At 40.7% G+C, this 20220-nt stretch overlaps 1 protein-coding gene across 3 annotated transcripts in view; it reads left to right on the forward strand.

Moving 5' to 3' along the window:
* Window positions 1–4707, forward strand: part of RPP25 (ribonuclease P/MRP subunit p25) — a 99045-nt gene extending 94338 nt beyond the window's left edge. For 2 of the 3 annotated variants that reach the window (XM_075857794.1, XM_075857795.1), the window contains one exon: window positions 3179–4707. In XM_075857794.1, coding sequence (XP_075713909.1) covers window positions 3180–3680 — 501 coding nt within the window. In that variant the 5' untranslated portion in view covers window position 3179 and the 3' untranslated portion in view covers window positions 3681–4707. Of the gene's footprint in view, window positions 1–1820; window positions 2191–3178 lie in introns of those variants that run through there. The other variant, XM_075857796.1, reaches the window with a different exon arrangement.
* Window positions 4708–20220: the final 15513 nt, after the last annotated feature.

Below are 20220 nucleotides of genomic sequence, written 5' to 3' on the forward strand. Positions count from 1 at the left end.
TATCCCATCAGTCAGTACCCCTTGAGAAAGCTGACGGCGAAACGTGCGTCGGGGGCGGTCAGTGTGGAGTGTTCCTGCGTGCTTCCTATCATGCAGTCCATGGGTTTGTGCAATATCCTTTATTTATAAAGCATGGTCTTTGTTTTGGGTGCAACTTGGAGCTCTAGCTGTATACTTTTATATGCATGCACAATTGTGTGCTCTTCTGTCAGGTGCTAAATATATTTATGTGCTTCTGTTGTCCAAATACTTGATCTATATGATCATCTTTTCTATAGATATCTGCATTTGTTACCACATCACAGGATGTTTATAGTATGGTAGCATATATATTGGATTATTCATGCAGCTCCTCCATACTCTCCTTTTTAACTGTGTGCTATATTGTTTTTATATTTTGATGGCCAATATGTTATGTATATTTCAATAAAGTTTATTTTATATTGTCATGGTACATGACTTGTGCTATATGTGTTTCATTTTCTGGATATACTAGTAGTCTTCACAGTCTGGTATAGGTATTGATATTTGCTTTATGATTTGTGTGGACGCATTATTGTTTGGCGTATGCCAATGGTCTATACTCGTATAGGTATTCATCAGCAGCTCATATGTGCCTCTAACACACAGGATCACCCTAATACCGATCACATTTAACTTCAAGGACACAGGAGCCACTATCAGCCGAGCTGCCAGTCCAGCAGGCTGACGGATTCATCTTACAGCGGCGGTGTGCAGCTTCTGTGTATAGAGCATACATAGAAGCTGCAGTGCGAAAAATAAATAACATTTTTAATAAATGTACATTTTAAAAATTTATATAAACACATACATTTCATAAAAAAGTATACAAAGGTTTATATAGAATTTAAATGTGAGATTGAGTAAAATAAAAAATGGCCCTTATTAAATCCCTATCAAAGACCCTCTGCATTTCTTGCTCTTTTTGTCTTCAACTTCTCTCATGCACCCTCATGCAACCTGCAGTGGTAGCAATATTACTTTCCAGTAAGAGCACATTCATATATATTTAAGGTGGGGGATAATTTCCCTACGCCTTGGTAGGGATTTTCACAACAAAACGTTGTGTGGTACCCATCGTTCCTGTCCAGCAGGAGATTAAAACCAATGGCCTAATGGCCCACCTGATAGGAATATAGCATGCAATGTTTCTTTCAGGCTGACTGGGTGGTTTTGATACCTGACACTTTTTTGGTAAAAGAGGGCACAACTGATTCCAATTGAAAACAACTGATCAAGGGGACTTAGCCGGAGTATTAGGGATATGCGAATGAGCCCTAGCTAGGCAGAAAAATAATAACAAATACGTCTCCAGTAATCTGTCAGAAATAACATGTAAGTGTTAAGCTACAAATATAAAGTTTTATGTTTACTATAATGAAAATAGAAATAAGAAAGAGAAAATACATTATATAGAAGGAATAGAACAGTGGGCGATATGGGCAAGAAAGTGATGAAAGTCATATATATATATATATATATATATATATTTATTTATGTCGAAGGAAGCTTTAGAGGAGAGTCATTTAGCTATTAGATGGAAGAGCGGATTTAAGAACAGGCAGGTTTGAGAATATAAAATAGGCAAGCAGCGATGTTGAAAAGAAGGTAAGAGAGTGAAAATGCAACTTAGACAAGATGATTATACAGCTTGGCTAAGCTTACTAGGGGTATAATTAAAGATAATAATCTCGATGCTCTTCCATTCCACTAGCAAAGTGGTTGAATTGAAGTAACAGCCCTGATGTTTCTTCCCCTCACGGCTACTATTGTAGAGAACAGTATAGGAAAGAAGAGGGAGGAGGGTCTCACTAAGTGCACCAGACACAGCAGTGTGGTTCACAGAGCGAGGAGCACAGAGGGAGAAGTGACAGGAGCTCAACACCTCCCATTTGCTGATAATGCTAGAGGATAGTAGAAAGACCACAAATCCCTCAGCTCAGTAGGGGCTAGACAATAGAAAATGGTAAGGGGATGCACAGAGAAGTCATTAAGGAAAAACAGAAGTTAAGAAACTAAAGGGCTAAAATGCTCTGAATACTCGAACAGCTCCAGGCAACTTTCTGAAAAGTCGTTTATCCCTCCACATTCTCCTGTCAGCCAGAAATTCACAGAAAGAGGCATTTTAGGAGATCTTTTCTGAGGAACGTAAGGAGCCAAAAGAGCAGAGTAAGTTCTTATTTTATTATTAATCATCCATTGTAGATATTCTGCAGTGCTGTACAGAGAATGCACTCACATCAGTACATTTCCCCGGTGGGACACAAGAAAAGCTACCATACACACACTAGTGTCAATTTCATAGGAAGCCAAATCAGTATATTTTTGGAGCGGAAGAAGAAACTAGAGAAAACCCATGCAAACACGGGCACTCCATGAAGCTGTTGCCCTCGTCAGATTCCAACCCAGAACCCCAGTGCTGCATAGTGACAGTATTAACCACTCAGCCACCAATCATATAGAAATATACCATAAATAACTTCCTATATATTGATGGTCTAGAAGTAATTTAATCTGGTAATAACAAACACACCACAAGAACACATTTTGTTTTGAAGATGAACCTGCATCATATTCATATTTTTTCATGAATCCATGTAGAAATAGGGCATGTCAAAGTTAAACACTGAATATAGAAATATAAGTGGTGGTTATGGAAATCCATTTATTCATCTTATTTCCGCTCGAATCATTATTAAAATTATCACTATATAATATCCCTTTGTCTTAGTGTTGCATGTGCATGCTCTTGATAGTTATTATGATCATTATTATTATCACTATATAATATCCCTTTGTCTTAGTTCTGCATGTGCATGCTCTTGATAGTTATTATGATCATTATTATTAGTACTATACAACATCCACTTGTCTTGGTTTTGCATTTGTGCATGTTCTTAATAGTCATCTTTTACTTGGCTGGACATGTGTTGTGTTGTCTATTCGAACATGATGCATATATCTGCCTAAAATGGTTAGCATTCATGTGTTGTCATTCGTAGATAAAGGTTCACATTCCCACTGAGCTTTCTTATCAGCTGTCATTCATCCTCCAGCTGAGGTAGCTATTTAGTAAAAAGGTGACCTCTTTGTTTTAAAGCAAATTATTTCTGTGTCCAGGAATGATTTATAGAATGTATCCTGTCACTTTGTTTAGAATGGAAAACTTACACCGGGTGCGAATTATGGTTGAAGATGAAGGGAAATCTCTACCATTCAAGGACCTCCATCCACATGTGGCACACATGAAAGTAAAAGAGGGCAGTAAAATCCGTAATTTAGTTGGATATGCATTATCTTATATGGAGTCAGAGGGAACTGTACAGATAATCTTTGGAGCCTATGGTCGGGCTGTTACTAAAGCCATTACCTGTGCAGAAATACTGAAGAGGCAAGTAGGTGGTCTACACCAAATTACCAAAATACAGTACAAAACCTTGCAGGAAGTGTGGGAGCAGAAAGGACCAGTCATTAAGAACCCAGTTCCATGTTTCACTGTTTACAAAAATTGCCCTTCCATCTATATACTACTGTCCAAGTATCCCTTGGATCCACAAGAAGATGGTTACCAACCACCTCAGACTCTTCCTATAGGAGAAATTGGAAAGAGGACACTTGAATCACACAGTTCATCAGATCCAAAAAAAAGAAAGACATGAGAACACTGAATGTGAAAGTTGATGAAACTTGCAGGTTCTATGCTGCATATACAGATTGAACTGCATTGAAAGAATGGACTGTTCTGAGCTGTCTCAGCGACTATTACATTTTACAACAAACAATACTGGGTTATATGCAATGCAATGGTCCTAGAAACAAAAAAACTTTGGTAACTTCTCTGGTATCCACCATGGTTATTTTTATTGCTTGATGTCATTCTAGATTTTACTCTGCAATTGTTACAAAATACCAATCTTAATCTAGATTACATTGCAATCCTACCTAGAATGTTATTGTTGACAATACTAAATAACCGTAAATTATAATTTACATTCATTAAAGATCTCTGAAATAAATTTGCAGATTGGCAAATTGCAATTGTAGAAACGTAATCCCTTATTTTAATAAAATATAATATGACATGTTGTAAATATGAAATACAATGTATAGTCTGCTATTTACATCAACCTAACTATGCATGCAATAGTACAGTATGTAGAACACAATACTGCAAGATAGATTATCTAATGGTATTATACCCAAACTAGTGTAGTATGAGAAATAAACTCTGAGGCTCCTTGTCCATGGCGACTGCATCAACATGACTACTGAAAAAATTCAGATAGCTACATTTACCAAGGATTCAACAACGTCATGACATCCCTGGTGCCCCAGCTGTCAACTGCTAGTTAGCTATATAGAAAGGACCTGAAGGGCCAAATGTTGGTTAACAACATTTTTAACTATATTAACTATAGTAAAAAAAAACCCGTAGGAATACTTACAGGCCACCTCAAAATAGTTGCCTTAAATATTCTTAAATTTGCTGAGCACCAAACGGGTAGGAGGATGGAACAAACATCTTTGCCAGACTCTTAGTCACCCACATAACAACCAACTTGCCCACTAAGGACTGTAAAGAAAGTAGACATGCAGAATAGGGGCCATATTCATACTGTGCCAATGTGTAAACTAAAATGCCACTTTAGCCTTGTGAGCATAGTCCTAGATTTTGCAGGTCAACCTACTGGCACTACTCATTTTATATATATATATATACATATATATATATACATATATATATATATACAGTGAAGGAAATAAGTATTTGATCCCTTGCTGATTTTCTAACTTTGCCCACTGTCAAAGACATGAACAGTCTAGAATTTTTAGGCTAGGTTACATATTTACTGAATTGTACAACCAGAAATAAATCAGTATTGGTAATGATACATTTTAGCTTGTACAGATGATAAGAACTCTTGTAAACTTTAGAAAGGTGGTTAATATAGAGAATCCACTTGGAAAGTACATTTTGTACTCTAATATAAATGTACTGTTTTTGTCATTAATCAGTAGTACATGTGAATGTATGAAACTTTGTGATACTTCTTATCGTGGAAAGTGACACAATCTGTATTCCCCCTTTACCTATCTGTAAATTATCAAAACCTCCTCAATCGCTAAAAAATATGTCTTCAGTACCTCAGTAACTGAAAATGCAGATTAGAGGAGAGGGAGGAAGGGGGTGATACTGCAGTGTCTGTGCCTAAGCCTGTTTATAGGAGGGGAGGCAGCAGAGTACATACATCTGATTGGTAAGAACACACAGCGCCACACCATGAAGAACCTCTCACTCAGAACAGTTATAGAGAGAAAATGAAAAATCTACTGAAATGATGCAGAAGGGACAGAAAAGCCCCAAAATATACAGGCTAGACCAAGCATTTCTGACTGCACGACAAGTAATACACAACTGTATAACAAGTGATTGTGAATTTTATCTGTAACAATAGGTACACTTTAAAGGGGTTTTCCCATTCCATGAAGTGATGGCATATTGCTAAGATATGACATCACTTTCTGATCGGTAGGGGTCCAACAGGCAGTACCACCACAAATCCTGAGGATGAAGGGGCTGCCGTGCTAGTTTAGCACTGCGGTCCCTTCACTGTTTTTCCCTGCACCGCGGTGCTCCCGACCACCTGTTGTGCAGTGAACTGCAACACAGCTCAATTCAAGTGCATGAAGCTATGCTGAATTTCCCGGCACAGTGGGTGGCCTGGAGCGCCACGGTGTAGGAGAAAACACTGAAATGGCGCAGTGCTGCGACCCCTTGATTTATCAGAATCGTGGAGGTCCCAGCAGTCGACACCCCTTTTGATCAAAAAGTGATGACATCTTAACAATTTATCGGATGGGAAAACCCTTTTCAGTCAATTTACCTGAATGAAACACCACTAAATATCTTGGACATTGAGTGGATAGGAACAAGAATAAATTGAGAGACTACTATAACTGTCAGAATCCTATTCGAGCTTGACCTTTTTCAGTTGCTGGAAAGGTTTATTTCAGAGTGGAAAAGTACTTTTCAGGCTACAATCATTACAACTGTGCAAGGAATTAGACGCTTGAGTTCACTAAGAGCCTGTGGCCTGCAGTACTTTATTACTGAAGCTGTGACTTCCAGCATAGTGACAGAGCTTCTGTCAGCGTTATTGATGGTAGTGTTAGTTGAGCTCTGTCTCGCAGATTTTCTCGCTAAACTTGCCCTCTGGCCACCAACTACATTTATGGTTAACCCTCGTACTTGGGCTTTGTGTGTAAACAGGTTCATAAATCATTTCTTATAAATGAAGCAGACTTATTTACAATAGTTTCAGAAAAGCCACAATGGAAAATTGGTTTGCTGCTATGAATTTGGCAATGGAAATGGTGCAGTTCTCAGAGATGTGTCTATACTGAAAGCAAATATGGAGTGCACCAGATTGTAAGGAGTTAATTCAAATATAGTTGTCGCATGTGCGTAGATAGTGGTTTTCATCTTTATAGAAGATCTCAGGGCACCTATTACTGTAAGGGACTTACTGTGCCTCTGTATGCCTCCGATTATACACAGAGGCATACAGAGGTTTTATTTCATCTGATTCTGTATGAATCCAACAGAAAAGAAAAATTGGCATGCTCCATTGAATGCGTAACACAGAATTTTTATCCCCTAGAACTATTGCTTCTATTTGAGAATATCTCTGTAGTACGGCACCGCACAGAGTCCCAAATGGAGGCACACAGAGTCCCTACATCTTTGTACTACAGAGCTGCAGGAACATGGTGTGCCATTATCCAGAGTCCTGCACATAGCTCAGGGTAGGTTCACACTCGTGAGTTTTTCATTACGTTATTTAACATCTCCCCACTCTGCACCATAAATGCACACCTACATCGATAAAAAGTTATGGCTCTCAGAGGCTATGTTTACACATTGCAATTTGTTGCAGACTTTGTTGCAGCTTTTTGAGCCAAAGCCAGAAGTCGATCCAGGAGGAAGGAGCAGTATAAATTCTTCCTTTATATTTACCATTCCTTTTAAACCACTTCTGGCTTTGGTTTTGTACTTCAAAATCTGCGCCAAAATCTGTAAAAAAATCGCCATGGCTGAACATAGCCTTAATGTGGTGAGGCAAATCCACTGCATTCTGAATGCCAAAAGTAGTCATGTCCTTAAGGGGTTAAACTCCATTGTAAAAGCTGGAGTGTATGCCGTGTAGCCATTAAACTTGTACCTGAGAAGACATGAATTGAGCAAGAGGCCCTTAGGGTTAATACATGCTGTTTTTTAATAAGCAAATAACCTCTAAGTGGAAGTTATTGTCCTTTATAGACAGAAATCCGTTCAAGCATTTTAAATGTCAGTATTTGCCTATGTAATGAAAGCTAGAAGATGGCACGACGGAAAGTGTTTATTCTCCAAGTTATTTTTGCTTTAGCTGATTCAGTGCATATGAAAACAAAAGAACAATCACCGTTCCGTCATCTTCCAATTATTCAAATACCGGTTTACGGTGACTGAAAGACTGAATATGTAGACATGGACTGAGATTGTAGAAAAAGATAAGAGCCATCCATATTAAATACACCATGTTTCGTGAATCCCACCTCTGTGTAGCTTTACTGCAAAATCATTCTTTTTTTTTTCCTTCTTCTGTCATAAAACTGTAAGAAGTGCATTTTTCAGGAAATAAAGATAAGAGATTACAAGGACCGGATGCAGCAAGTCTGACTATTACACCACAAGACAATTGCCTATTGGAGAAGGTTTCCCAGTTCACAGCTGCAATACAGAGATAGGAGGATAGAGATTTTAATCCGATTCCTGATCAGCCCCTGCGTTTTATTGTGTGCCAAGCCCCGAAGGACATTGCCGGCATACAATACCTCAATGGTTTAGAAGAATGAAGATAGAAGAAGCTGCATAACACAGATTATATTGGAATTCCTTCAGAACTTCCAATAATTGTAGGCAGAATGCTTAAGGATCAAATTAACCCTTTTTATTGTCAGAATTCTTGGATAATATTAGTGATCTTGTATTAAAATGAAAGGGGTTTTCCAGGCTTTTTATTTTTTCTACCCCTCTTATACACTTCTTAACATTGAAATTGAAACACCATGAAGGAAAAGTTTTGGAATAGTGGAAATCACAGGTTTGATAGAGATGTTAATGATATGCAAATGATAAAAGAAATGGAAACAAAATATTCCAAACATCTTGATTTATTCAGTATAGAGTATGAGCACCATGCACAGAACTACACGCACTTACATGCCTTGGCATTCTATCAATGAGGGTATTAATCGCTGTCTAAGGAATGTTATGCCACGCTGAATGCACTTGGGCACGCAAATCATTCAAATTGGCTGCTGGCAGCTCCCTTTCCAATTGCCGACCAATGACGTCCCAGATGTGCTCGATGGGCGACACGTCCGGAGATGCTGCAGGCCATGGTAGCACATTTAGGTCACACAGGCTGCTCACAGTAGCATGAGCAACATGCGGCCTGGCGTTACATAGTTACATAGTTAGTACGGCTGAAAAAATACACATGTCCATCAAGTTCAACCAAGGGACGGGAAAAGGGAAGGTAGAAATTTCTACACATAAGAGCTTATATTTTTTTGTTCTAGGAAATGATCTAACCCTTTTATAAAGCCATCTACTGTCCCTGCTGTGACGGCTCCTGCGGTAGGCTATTCCATAGATTCACAGTTCTCACGATAAAGAAGCCTTGTCGCCTCTGCAGGTTGAACCTTTTTTTCTCCAGACGGAGGGAGTGCCCCCTTGTTTTTGAGGGGGTTTTACATGGAACAGGATTTCACCATATTTTTTGTATGTGCCATTAATATATTTATATAAATTAATCATGTCCCCCCTTAAGTTGTCTTTTTTCAAGGCTAAATAGGTTTTATTATTTTAATCTTTCCTCATAACTTAGATTCTCCACGCCCCTTATTAGCTTTGTTGCTCTTCTTTGTATTTTTTCCAACTCCAGGGCATCCTTTCTATGAACTGGAGCCCAGAACTGAACTGCATATTCTAGATGAGGCCTCACTAATGCTTTGTAAGGTGGTAATATTACATCCCTGTCCCGCGAGTCCATGCCTCTTTTAATACACGACAATATCTTGCTGGCCTTAGAAGCAGCTGTTTGACATTGCAAGCAGTTATTTAGTTTATGATTTACAAGAACACCCAGATCCTTCTCAACAAGTGAATCCGCCAGTGTAGCTCCCCCTAGGACATATGATGCATGCAGATTATTGGTACCCAGATGCATAACTTTACATTTATCTACATTAAACTTCATCTGCCAAGTGGACGCCCAAACACTTAGTTTGTTTAAATCTGCCTGCAATTCATGAACATCTTCCATAGACTGAACTATATTACATAGCTTGGTGTCATCTGCAAAAATAGAAATAGTGCTATTAATCCCAACTTCTATATCATTAATAAATAAGTTGAATAATAGTGGTCCCAGCACTGAACCCTGGGGTACACCACTTATTACCGGGGACCATTCAGAGTAGGAATCATTGACCACAACTCTCTGGATACGGTCCTTGAGCCAATTCTCAATCCAATTACCCACTATATTTTCTAAACCTATAGTCCTTAATTTACCCATTAGGCGTCTATGGGGGACAGTGTCAAATGCCTTTGCAAAGTCCAAAAACACTAAATCCACAGCGGCCCCCTCTGTCTAGACTTCTGCTCACCTCTTCATAAAAACAGATTAGGTTAGTTTGACAACTTCTGTCCTTAGTAAAACCGTGCTGGCTGTCACTTATAATGCTATTTATTGTCACATAATCCTGTATATAGTCCCTCAATAGCCCCTCAAACATTTTCCCCACGATGGATGTTAAGCTTACTGGTCTATAATTACCCGGGGAAGACCTAGAGCCCTTTTTGAAAATAGGCACCACATTTGCGCTGCGCCAGTCCCTTGGCACTATACCAGTCACTAGAGATTCTCTGAATATTATGAAAAGGGGGACAGAAATAACTGAACTAAGCTCTTTAAGAATTCTAGGGTGTGACCCATCTGGTCCCGGGGCCTTGTGCACATGTATTTTATTTAATTTAACTTGGACCATATCTACATTCATCCAATTCAGTATATCAACTGATATATTAACAGCACTGGCACCGGCTACATCAGCTGCTCTTTCTTCTGTTGTATATACAGAGCTAAAGAACCCATTTAGTAACTCTGCCTTCTCTTGATCCCCTGTGATCAACTCTCCATTACCATTATCTAGGGGTCCTACATGTTCAGACCTTGGCTTTTTAGCATTTATATACTTGAAGAATTTTTGGGGATTTGTTTTACTATCCTTGGCCACCTGCCTTTCATTTTGTATTTTTGCTAATTTTATTACATTTTTACAGATTTTATTAAGCTCTTTATATTTTACAAAGGCTGCAGATGTACCCTCAGATTTGTATTTTTTAAATGCCCTTTTTTTGTCGTGTATTGCCCCTTTCACAGAAGGTGTAAGCCATGTGGGGTTTAATTTGAGTCGTTTATACTTGTTACCTATAGGAATAAATTTTGCACTATAATAACTCAAAGTAGATTTGACATTAGTTCTTCCCAGTCCATATCCTGAATTGCAGCCCTCATCCTGGGGAAATTGGCTTTCTTAAAATTAAATGTTTTTGCCCTCCCAGCCTGCGTTTGTTTTTTACAGTATAGGTAAAATGTAACTATATTATGATCACTGTTACCGAGGTTTTCACGAACATTGACATTCCCAACAAGATCTGCATTATTAGAAATGACCAGATCCAACAGAGCTTCACCTCTAGTCGGGTCTTGCACAAACTGGCCCATAAAATTTTCCTGCAACAGGTTGAGGAAATCTCTACCCTTTGCAGTTGAAGCTGAACCATGACACCAATTAATATCCCGGAAATTAAAATCTCCCATTATCACTACAGTACCCGCCTGTGCAGCCCGCTCCATCTGTTTATATAGCTGAACTTCCATCTCCTCAGTTATATTGGGGGGTCTATAGATTACACCAAAAGTAATTTTTTCAGTGTTTACCTCCCTTTCTAGTTCCACCCACAAGGTTTCAACCTCCTCACAGTATTCACCCACTATTGTCTCTTTCAGACTCGCCTTCATATCATTTCTCACATACAGACATACACCACCACCTTTCCTATTTGTCCTGTCTTTCCGAAAAAGTGTAAAACCCTGTAGATTCAGGGTATGTGCACACACACTAATTACGTCCGTATTTGACGGACGTATTTCGGCCGCAAGTACCGGACCGAACACAGTGCAGGGAGCCGGGCTCCTAGCATCATACTTATGTACGATGCTAGGAGTCCCTGCCTCGCTGCAGGACAACTGACCCGTACTGTAATCATGTTTTCAGTACGGGACAGTAGTTCCACGGAGAGGCAGGGACTCCTAGCATCGTACATAACTATGATGCTAGGAGCCCGGCTCCCTGCACTGAGTTCGGTCCGGAACTTGCGGCCGAAATACGTCCGTAAATTACGGACGTAATTAGTGTGTGTGCACATACCCTTACAGCCCAGTCATGTGAAGAGTCCAGCCATGTTTCAGCAACACCAACTATATCTATATTTTCTTCCAGTATCAAGGCCTCCAGCTCCCCCATTTTGCTTGCTAGACTTCTGCCATTTGTGAACATACACTTTAACTTGCCTGTCAGTTTTTCACTTTTATTATCAGAAATGTGATTTGACATTAATTGGGCCTTTTTATTTACACTGATGTTTTGTAACGAAAGGATCTCCATATCACTGCTTGATTAGCCTCCTGTTATATTGTGTGATCCTACACTGTCATTTGCTTGAGAAAGGCTCCAGTGAACGGAGCTGAAACGTTGCACGGGCAATAAAAGTACCCACCTTTTTCACCCTTACCATTGGAGTTGCTGCGCATTTTTTTACTTCTAGATGGATGGATGGATGGATGGATGGATGGATGGATGGATGGATGGATGGATGGATGGATAGATGGATAGATGGATAGATAGATAGATAGATAGATAGATAGATAGATAGATAGATAGAATACACACACACAATTACACTTACCTTTTGTAGGTAGCTGGACTTTTCACATGCAGTCTGGTCAACAACTTGGAGCCTCTTAATAGGTCAGCAGTGATGGTTGCCTGGAGTTCAGTGGTCAGGAGGAGGAGGGGAAGAGAGCCTCCAGTGCTGCCCCTAGAGGTCAGGAAGAGTGCACACCAGGCTCTGTTATTAGCTTCCAGCTGTTATCACTGCTTAGGTCCGATATGAGGAGAGCCTTATGTGGACTTCTGTGACCTGCTCTCTGCCTGTACTGTCCCTGCAGACTTCCTCCCCCTCTCTCCTGCTCGTTCCCGACTGCTGACAGCTAATGATAGAACAGCTGGAGCAGAGAAGGGACCTGCAGGGTGGAGAAACAAGTCCTGCGTAACGAGAGGTTTTAACCAGCACACTGGTCCAATGTTTACAGCATCTGTGTGGTGGCCTCTCGTTTGCTGCCCCCACACAATGCTGAAAGCTGCCGCCTGAAGCCAGCAGCTCAACCTGACACGTGGTATGTGCACCTGGCCCAGCGCCCCCCCCCCCCCCCCGCCTTCTCTCTTAGTTGCGCCCAAGGCACATGCCCCGCCTGCCCCCCCTAGCTACGCCCCTGACCTGAGGTAGCTTCGGACAGTGTCAAGGCAGGATCGGAAGGGACTTTGCCAGCAGGCGTGGTGTAACAGGACAGGCGTGGTATATGGCGCAGAACAACTCCAACTCGATGCGGCACTTGACCAGGATAGCACGGGATACAGGATAAAGGTAGCAGAAACGGGAAACACTGGGAACTGGAAGACACTAGGGGACCATTTGCAGAGACAAACTAAGGTTACGAGAACAAAGCTCAGGCAAGGCAGGAAGGGGCTGGGCCCTACTTATAGTCCAAGGTGCTCATGGGCTAATTTGGCACTTAACTCACACATGTGTGCACTCTGGCTCCTTAAAGGGAATGTGTCATTAGAATTTTTTTATTTTTTTTAGTTAAACAATTATTATTTAAGCGATTACACATTTTTTTAATTTTTTCACAAGTCAGGAAATATTATAAATTAGATTATAATTTATAACATTTCCATGTGCTGGCCACTAGAGGGAGCAGTTCCCAAAATTGCAGCATGGTCAATGTGGTAAAGCAACCTCATTGCTTTATGCTGCAAATTTGGGGTAGACACACTCTCTCTAGTGTCCTCACACTAGAGCCAGGAGAAGGAGGGGTTTGAATCTTCAAACCTCCTACACTGTGTGCCGTCATTTTCTGAGCAGTGCTCAGCAGACAGTATAACACAAACATACACGAACATAATACACACATCACATACATGAACATAAATTAACTGCTCCTGCCGCCACTGTCGCCGCTGCCGCCTCCGCTCCTATTCCTTGTGCCTTCGCTTCTTTGAACATATGTCCGGAAGCTGCGGCCGGAAGTCGTCATCTTACTGTCCAGCAGCGGCTTCCGGTCCACATGAAAACGGTGCCGGATTTCGCTCTGCGAACGAGCTTCGTTTTGGTCTGTGTGGGAGCGGCGCATGCGCCGTTCCCACACAGACGGCGTACGCTGCAGAGAATGGAACGGCTCCCGTTCGCATTCTCTATGGGGTTGTATGTGCCATATTCCATCTCTGTGTCGTTAATCGACACATACAGAGATGAAAAAAAATGGCAGCCAACATAGAGAAGTAAAAGTAAGAACAAAGTAAAAAGTAGAACACGAGAACACAAATAAATAACATTTATGTTAAGAATATATTAAAAGCAATATGATAAAAAAAAAAATATTATGACACATTCCCTTCAAGGCTGAATTGAGCTCGCGAGCGCACCCTGGTGGTCACTGTGGTACAGGACGGCCGGATGTGCAGACATCTCTGGAGAGTAGGGCGTCGACTGGATGGAAGGAGTTCGTGGTCTTCGACCACAGACGTTACAGTGGCCTAGACGAGAACAGAGTAAAGACTGTGAGACCGTGATAAATATAAACTTTTTTTTTCAACCATTGTTTTCCAAAGCTGTTTTTCAGGGGGAATTCCTTACGGGTGTGCTGTTACGCAGCGTATCCACCCTCTGTGAACATGGCCTAAGGGCACATTCAGACGAGCGTAAAACTCGTCCGTATGCTGTGCGTGAAAATCACGCACAGCACACTGACACATTGATTTCAATGGGGCCATTCACACATGCAGTTTTCACGCAGCGTGTCCGTTGCGTAAAACTCACTGCATGTCCTATATTGGTGCATTTTTCACGCACCTATCGCCCATTGAAGTCGATGGGTGCGTGAAAATCACGCACAGGACACGGATGCACATCCGTGTCCTGTGCATGATTTACGCATCAATTCCATCGAAAATAAGAAAAAAAAAAGAAAACAGTCAACGGGGCGTGTACTGGCAAGGGGGCGTGTTACTATGGCTGTGACACTGTCCAATCAGATATGGACAGTGTTACATCAACAGCGAGGAGAGAGAGAGTGTGCGCACCCGCGCGCACGCTCTCCCACTCTTCAGCTTTGAAGATCAGTCTTCTGCCGAACTGGCAAGGGGGCGTGTCTCTGCTACGGACAGTGTAAGAGCTCCCACAGCTCTTTACAGTGTCCGTAGCAGTGACACGCCCCCTTGCCAGTTTGGCAGAAGACTGATCTTCAAAGCTGAAGAGTGAGAGAGCGTGTGCGCACACTCTCCACGCTTTTGATGTAACACTGTCCATATCTTATTGGACAGTGTCATAACCATAGTAAGATGCCCCCTTGACAGTACACGCCCCGTTGACTGTTCACAGGGTTATTTAAATATCGGGCGCCAAATATAATGGCACCAATATCTAAATAATGGAGGGAGGTAGGAAAAAATATGTAAAGTGCCCCAGAGTTTGTGCAGCCCTCCCCATTACATGCTGCACATGTATGGGGAGGTGGAATGTTCTCTTTAAGTAAAACCACAGTCACAATGAACATATAAACCGGTTTACATAATATTTTTTGGGACCGGACAAGTCCTTTAACCCTTTCCCGACCTATGACGAAAATGAACGTCATGATCGGGTATTAGTTCCCGCACCAGGACGTTCATTTTCGTCACTATTTCAAACTGTCACTCTGTGATAAGACCACGCTGCCAGCTGTCCCAGACAGTCTTGTGTCAACAGTCAACAGTCTTGCCGGTCAGCGGACCATCGCCGATGCTTTCGGCAATTAACCCCTTAAATGCGGCGAACGATTGTGATTGCAAACCCATTTAATGGGTTTGAAGCACATCGGCAGCCCCCACTAAGTGATTGTGGGGGCTGCCGATGCTTGTTGTGGCAATCGGAGGCCACAAATGGCCTCCGGGTTGCCATGTACAGAAGCCTAGTAGGAGCAGCCGGAGGCTGGTCCTCCGAGGCTTCCTGTCAGTGTGACTGTCACGTCACAATGACCGTTAGAATACATTACACTACGTAGGTAGTGTAATGTACTCTAGCAGCGATCAAAGCTGCAAGTCCTATAGTCCCCTAGTGGGACAAGTAAAGAAAGTAAAAAAAAAAAAGGGTAATAAAAATGTTTTCAAAAAAGTGTAAAAATAAGTTAGAAGTTACATAAACAAAAAATGCTTTTTTTTCCCTATAATAAGACTTTTATTATAGGAAAAAAATGAACAGGTTAAAAAAAGTACACATATTTGGTATCGCCGGGTTCGTAACGAACCAAACTATAAAACTATAATGTTATTTTTCCTGCATGATGAACACCCGAAAAAAAATTAAAATCAAAGACTACGCCAGAATCGCTATTTTTTGATCACCACCCCTCCCAAAATAAATAAAAAGTGATCAAAAAGTCACATGTACCCAAAAATAGTACCAATAAAAACTAAAATCCGTCCCGCAAAAAACAAGCCCTTACACAGCTTTTTTGACTAAAAAATGAAAAAGTTACGACTCTCAGAATATGGCAACACAGAAAATATATTTTTTTATAAATAAGTGATTTTATTGTGCAAACGCTGCAAAACATAAAAAAACGTTTATACATGTGGTATCGCCGTAATCGTACCGACCCGCAGAATAAAGTAACAATGTAATTTATAGCGTACGGTGATCGCCGCAAAAACATTTATTTAAAAACATTATCAGAATTCCTGGTTTTTGATCAGGATTGCAAAAAAATGGAATAAAAAGTGATCAAAAAAATCGCATGTATCCCAAAATGGTACCAATGAAAACTACAGATTGACCCGCAACAAATAAGCCCTCACCCAGCTCCGGTGGTGAAAAAATAAAAAAGTTCTGGCTTTCAGAATATGGCGATGCAAAATGTGCAGTGTTCGAAAAGCTCCATTTATTAGTGTGACACCGGCCACATATCTATGAATTATTATCTATTTACCGCATGATTATACCCCCTTATTATGCCCTGATGTACTCTGCCCAGCTTACATACGCCCCCACATTATAAACTGAAATACCAGCAATACCCCAAACAGAACTACTACAAAGCAAAATCTACGCTCCAAAAGCAAAATGCAGCTCCCTCCCTTCTGAGCCCTGCAGCGTGCCCAAACGGCAGTTTGCACCCACATATATGGCATCGCCATACCGGGGAGAACCCTCTTAACGTTTTATGAGGTATTTGTCTTCAGTGGCACAAACTGGGCGCAACATATTATGCACTAAAATTTCATATCAGTGGAAAATTTTAATTTTCACTTTGAACCATCCGCTGTGCATTAACCCCTTTGCACACTATGACTTAATAGCACGTCATGGTGCGGAGGTTGATGTATTGTGCCAGCTCACATTAGTATTGCAGTATATTGTATTCAATGATCGTTGGTTCAAGTTCCCTAAGGGGACTAATAAAACGTGTAGAAGAATTAAAGTTATTAGTAGTGAGAAAAAAAAAATTCAAAGTTAGAAGAAAAAAAAACTTTTCTCATTTTTCTTCTAAAGTAATTTTAAAAAAAAGGAACAAAAGCGGTATCGCTACGTCCGTAAAAGTCCGAACTATTTCAATATACCATTGTGTAATTTTCACGGTGAACACCATAAAAACATTTAATAATTTAATTTTTTTGTCCCCTTAGCTCTCAAAAAAAAATGAATACAACTTTTTAATCACTTTTTATGTACCAAAAAACGGTACCAATAAAAACTATAGCTCGTCCCACAAAAAATAAGACCTCCCACCGCTCAATCAACCGAAAAATAAAAAAGTTACGGCTCTCAGGGTGTGGTGAAACAAAACTATTTTTATTTTAACTAATAGATTTTTCTTTGTAAAAGTAGTAAAATATAAAAAAAAACTATATCAATTTGGTATCACCGTAATTGTATTGAGCCGCAGAATAAAGTAAAGTTTTCGTTTTTATCGCACGGCGAAAGCTATCAAAATTAAACCCCCACTAAATTGAATCAGATTCTTTTCCAATTTCAACCCGCAAATAATTTTTTTTCAGTTTCCCAGTACATTTTATGGCACTTTAAATGGCGTCAATAGAAGCTACAGCTCCTCCTGCAAGAAATAAGCCCTCGCACCACTCTACTGACGGAAAAATATAAAAGTTATGGCTCTTGGAAGGCGGGGAGTGAAAAACGAAAATAAGAAAGCAAAACATGGATCAGTTCTGGCTTAATTCAGTTCAGGCTTAATTCATTTCTAATGAAAAAAATGTATGACCACATGTGGGGTATTTCCGTACTCGGGAGAAATTGTTTTATAAAAAATGCTTGTTTTTTTTCTCCTTTTACTCCCTGTGAAAATGAGAAAATGCAACATTTTAGTGGAAAAAATTTTGATATTCATTTTCGTGGCCTAATTCTAATAATTTCTCCAAAAGACCCATGGGGTCTAAATGCTCACTATACCCCTAGAAAAAAATTCCTTGAGGGTTTTTCCAAAATGGGGTCACTTTTGGGGCGTTTTGGTCCCTCCAGTGCATTGCAAACGCGACATGGCACCGAAAACCAATCCAGCAAAATCTGTGCTCCAAAATTCAAATGGCGCTCCTTCCCTTCTGAGCCCTGCTGTGGGTCCAATCAGCAGTTTATTACCACATATGGGGTATTTCTGTAATCGGGAGAAGATGCTTTATAAATGTTGTGGTTCTTTTTTTTCCTTTATTCCTTTTTTTCAGAAAAAAAGTAGATTTTCATTTTTACAGACTAAGGCTTTATTCAGACGAACGTGAAAAACGTCCGTGCAATGCGCGTGATTTGCACGCGCGTTGCGCGGACCTATATTTGTCTATGGGGCCGTGCTGACATGTCCGTGATTTTTCCTCAGCGTGAGTCCGCTGAAAAAAAGTCACGACATGTCCGTTCTTTCTGCGTTTTTCGCGCATCACGCACCCATTGAGGTCAATGGGTGCGTGAAAACCACGCATGCCACACGGAAGCATTTCCGTGCGAACTGCGTGATTCGCGCAAGAGCTGTCAAACTTTGAATGTAAACAGAAAAGCACCACGTGCTTTTCTGTTTACAAACATCCAAACGGAGTGTCTTTGAGATGAGCGAACCCGGACAACCGAACCGAACTTCACCGGGTTTGGCCGAACTCGTTTTGACCAAACCCGGCAAAAAAAATTCCGGTACACGACGTCAGGAGATAGTCACTGTCCAGGGTGCTGAAAGAGTGAAACTGTTTCAGCACCCTGGACAGTGACTTCCGATCACAATATACATGAACGTGTAAAAAAAAAAGAAGTTCTGACTTACCGATAACTCCCGGCTTCTTCCTCCAGTCTGACCTCCCGGGATGACAATTCAGTCCAAGTGACAGCTCCAGCCAATCACAGGCCAAGCACAGGCTGCAGCGGTCACATGGACTGCCGCGTCATCCAGGGAGGTGGAGCCGGATGTCAAGAGAGGGACGCGTCACCAAGGCAACGGCCGGGAGGGAAGTTCTCGGTAAGTACGAACGTCTTTTTTTTTTTAACAGGTTGCTCGATATTGTGATCGGAATTCACTGTCGAGGGTGCTGAAAGAGTTACTGCCAATCAGTTAACTCTTTCAGCACCCTGGACAGTGACTATTTACTGACGTCGACTAGCCTCATCTCTATGATGGCGGCTGCGCGAAAATCACGCAGCCGCGCATCATACACTGATGACACACGGAGCTGTCAAGTGGTTTTTGCACGCGCAAAACGCCGCGTTCGTGTGAATCCAGCCTAATTCCAATATTTTTAGCGAAAAACCTGTGTGGTCAAAATGCTAACTATACCCCTAGATAAATTCCTTGAGGGGTGTAGTTTCCAAAATGGGGTCACTTTTGGGGTGTTTCCACTGTATTGGTACCACAAGACCTCTTCAACCCTGACAAAGTGCCTAAAATATATTCTAAAAAAAAAGGGGCCCAAAATCCACTGGGTGCTCCTTTGCTTCTGAGGCTGGTGCTTCAGTCCATTATCACACTAGGGCCACATGTGGGATATTTCTAAAAACTGTAGAATCTGGACAATAAATATTGAGTTTCATTTCTTGGGTAAAACCTTCTGTGTTACAAAAAAAAAATGTATTAAAAATGAATTTTGGCAAAAAAAATAACATTTATAAATTTGACCTCTACTTTGCTGTAATTCCTGTGAAACGCCTAAAGGGTTCAAACACTTTGTGAATGCTGATTCGAATACCTTGAGGGGTGCAGTTTTCAAAATGGGGTGATTTATGGGGGATTCTAATATATAAGGCCCTCAAAGCCACTTCAGAACTGAACTGGTCCCTGAAAAAATAGCGTTTTGAAATTTTCTTTAAAATGAGAAATTGTTGCTAAAGTTCTAAGCCTTGTAACGTCCTAGAAAAATAAAAGGATGTTCAAAAAACGATGCAAATGTAAAGTAGACGTATGGGAAATGTTAACAAGTTAATATTTTGTGTGGTATTACTATCTGTTTTACAAACAGATATGTTTAAATTTAGAAAATGCAAATTTTTGCAAATTTTCTCCAAATTTTGGTGTTTTTCAAAAATAAATACTGAATTTATCGACCAAATTTTTTCACTAACATAAAGTAAAACATGTCACGAGAAAACAAATCTCAGAATCGCTTGGATAGGTAAAAGCATTCCGGAGTTATTACCAAATAAAGTAACACGTCAGATTTGATAAAATCGGCTGCGTCCTGAAGGCCAAAACAGGCTGGGTCCTGAAGGGGTTAACTTCACCT

The sequence above is a fragment of the Rhinoderma darwinii genome, chromosome 3, assembly GCF_050947455.1.
Source record: "Rhinoderma darwinii isolate aRhiDar2 chromosome 3, aRhiDar2.hap1, whole genome shotgun sequence".
Classification (NCBI taxonomy): Eukaryota; Metazoa; Chordata; class Amphibia; order Anura; family Rhinodermatidae; genus Rhinoderma; species Rhinoderma darwinii.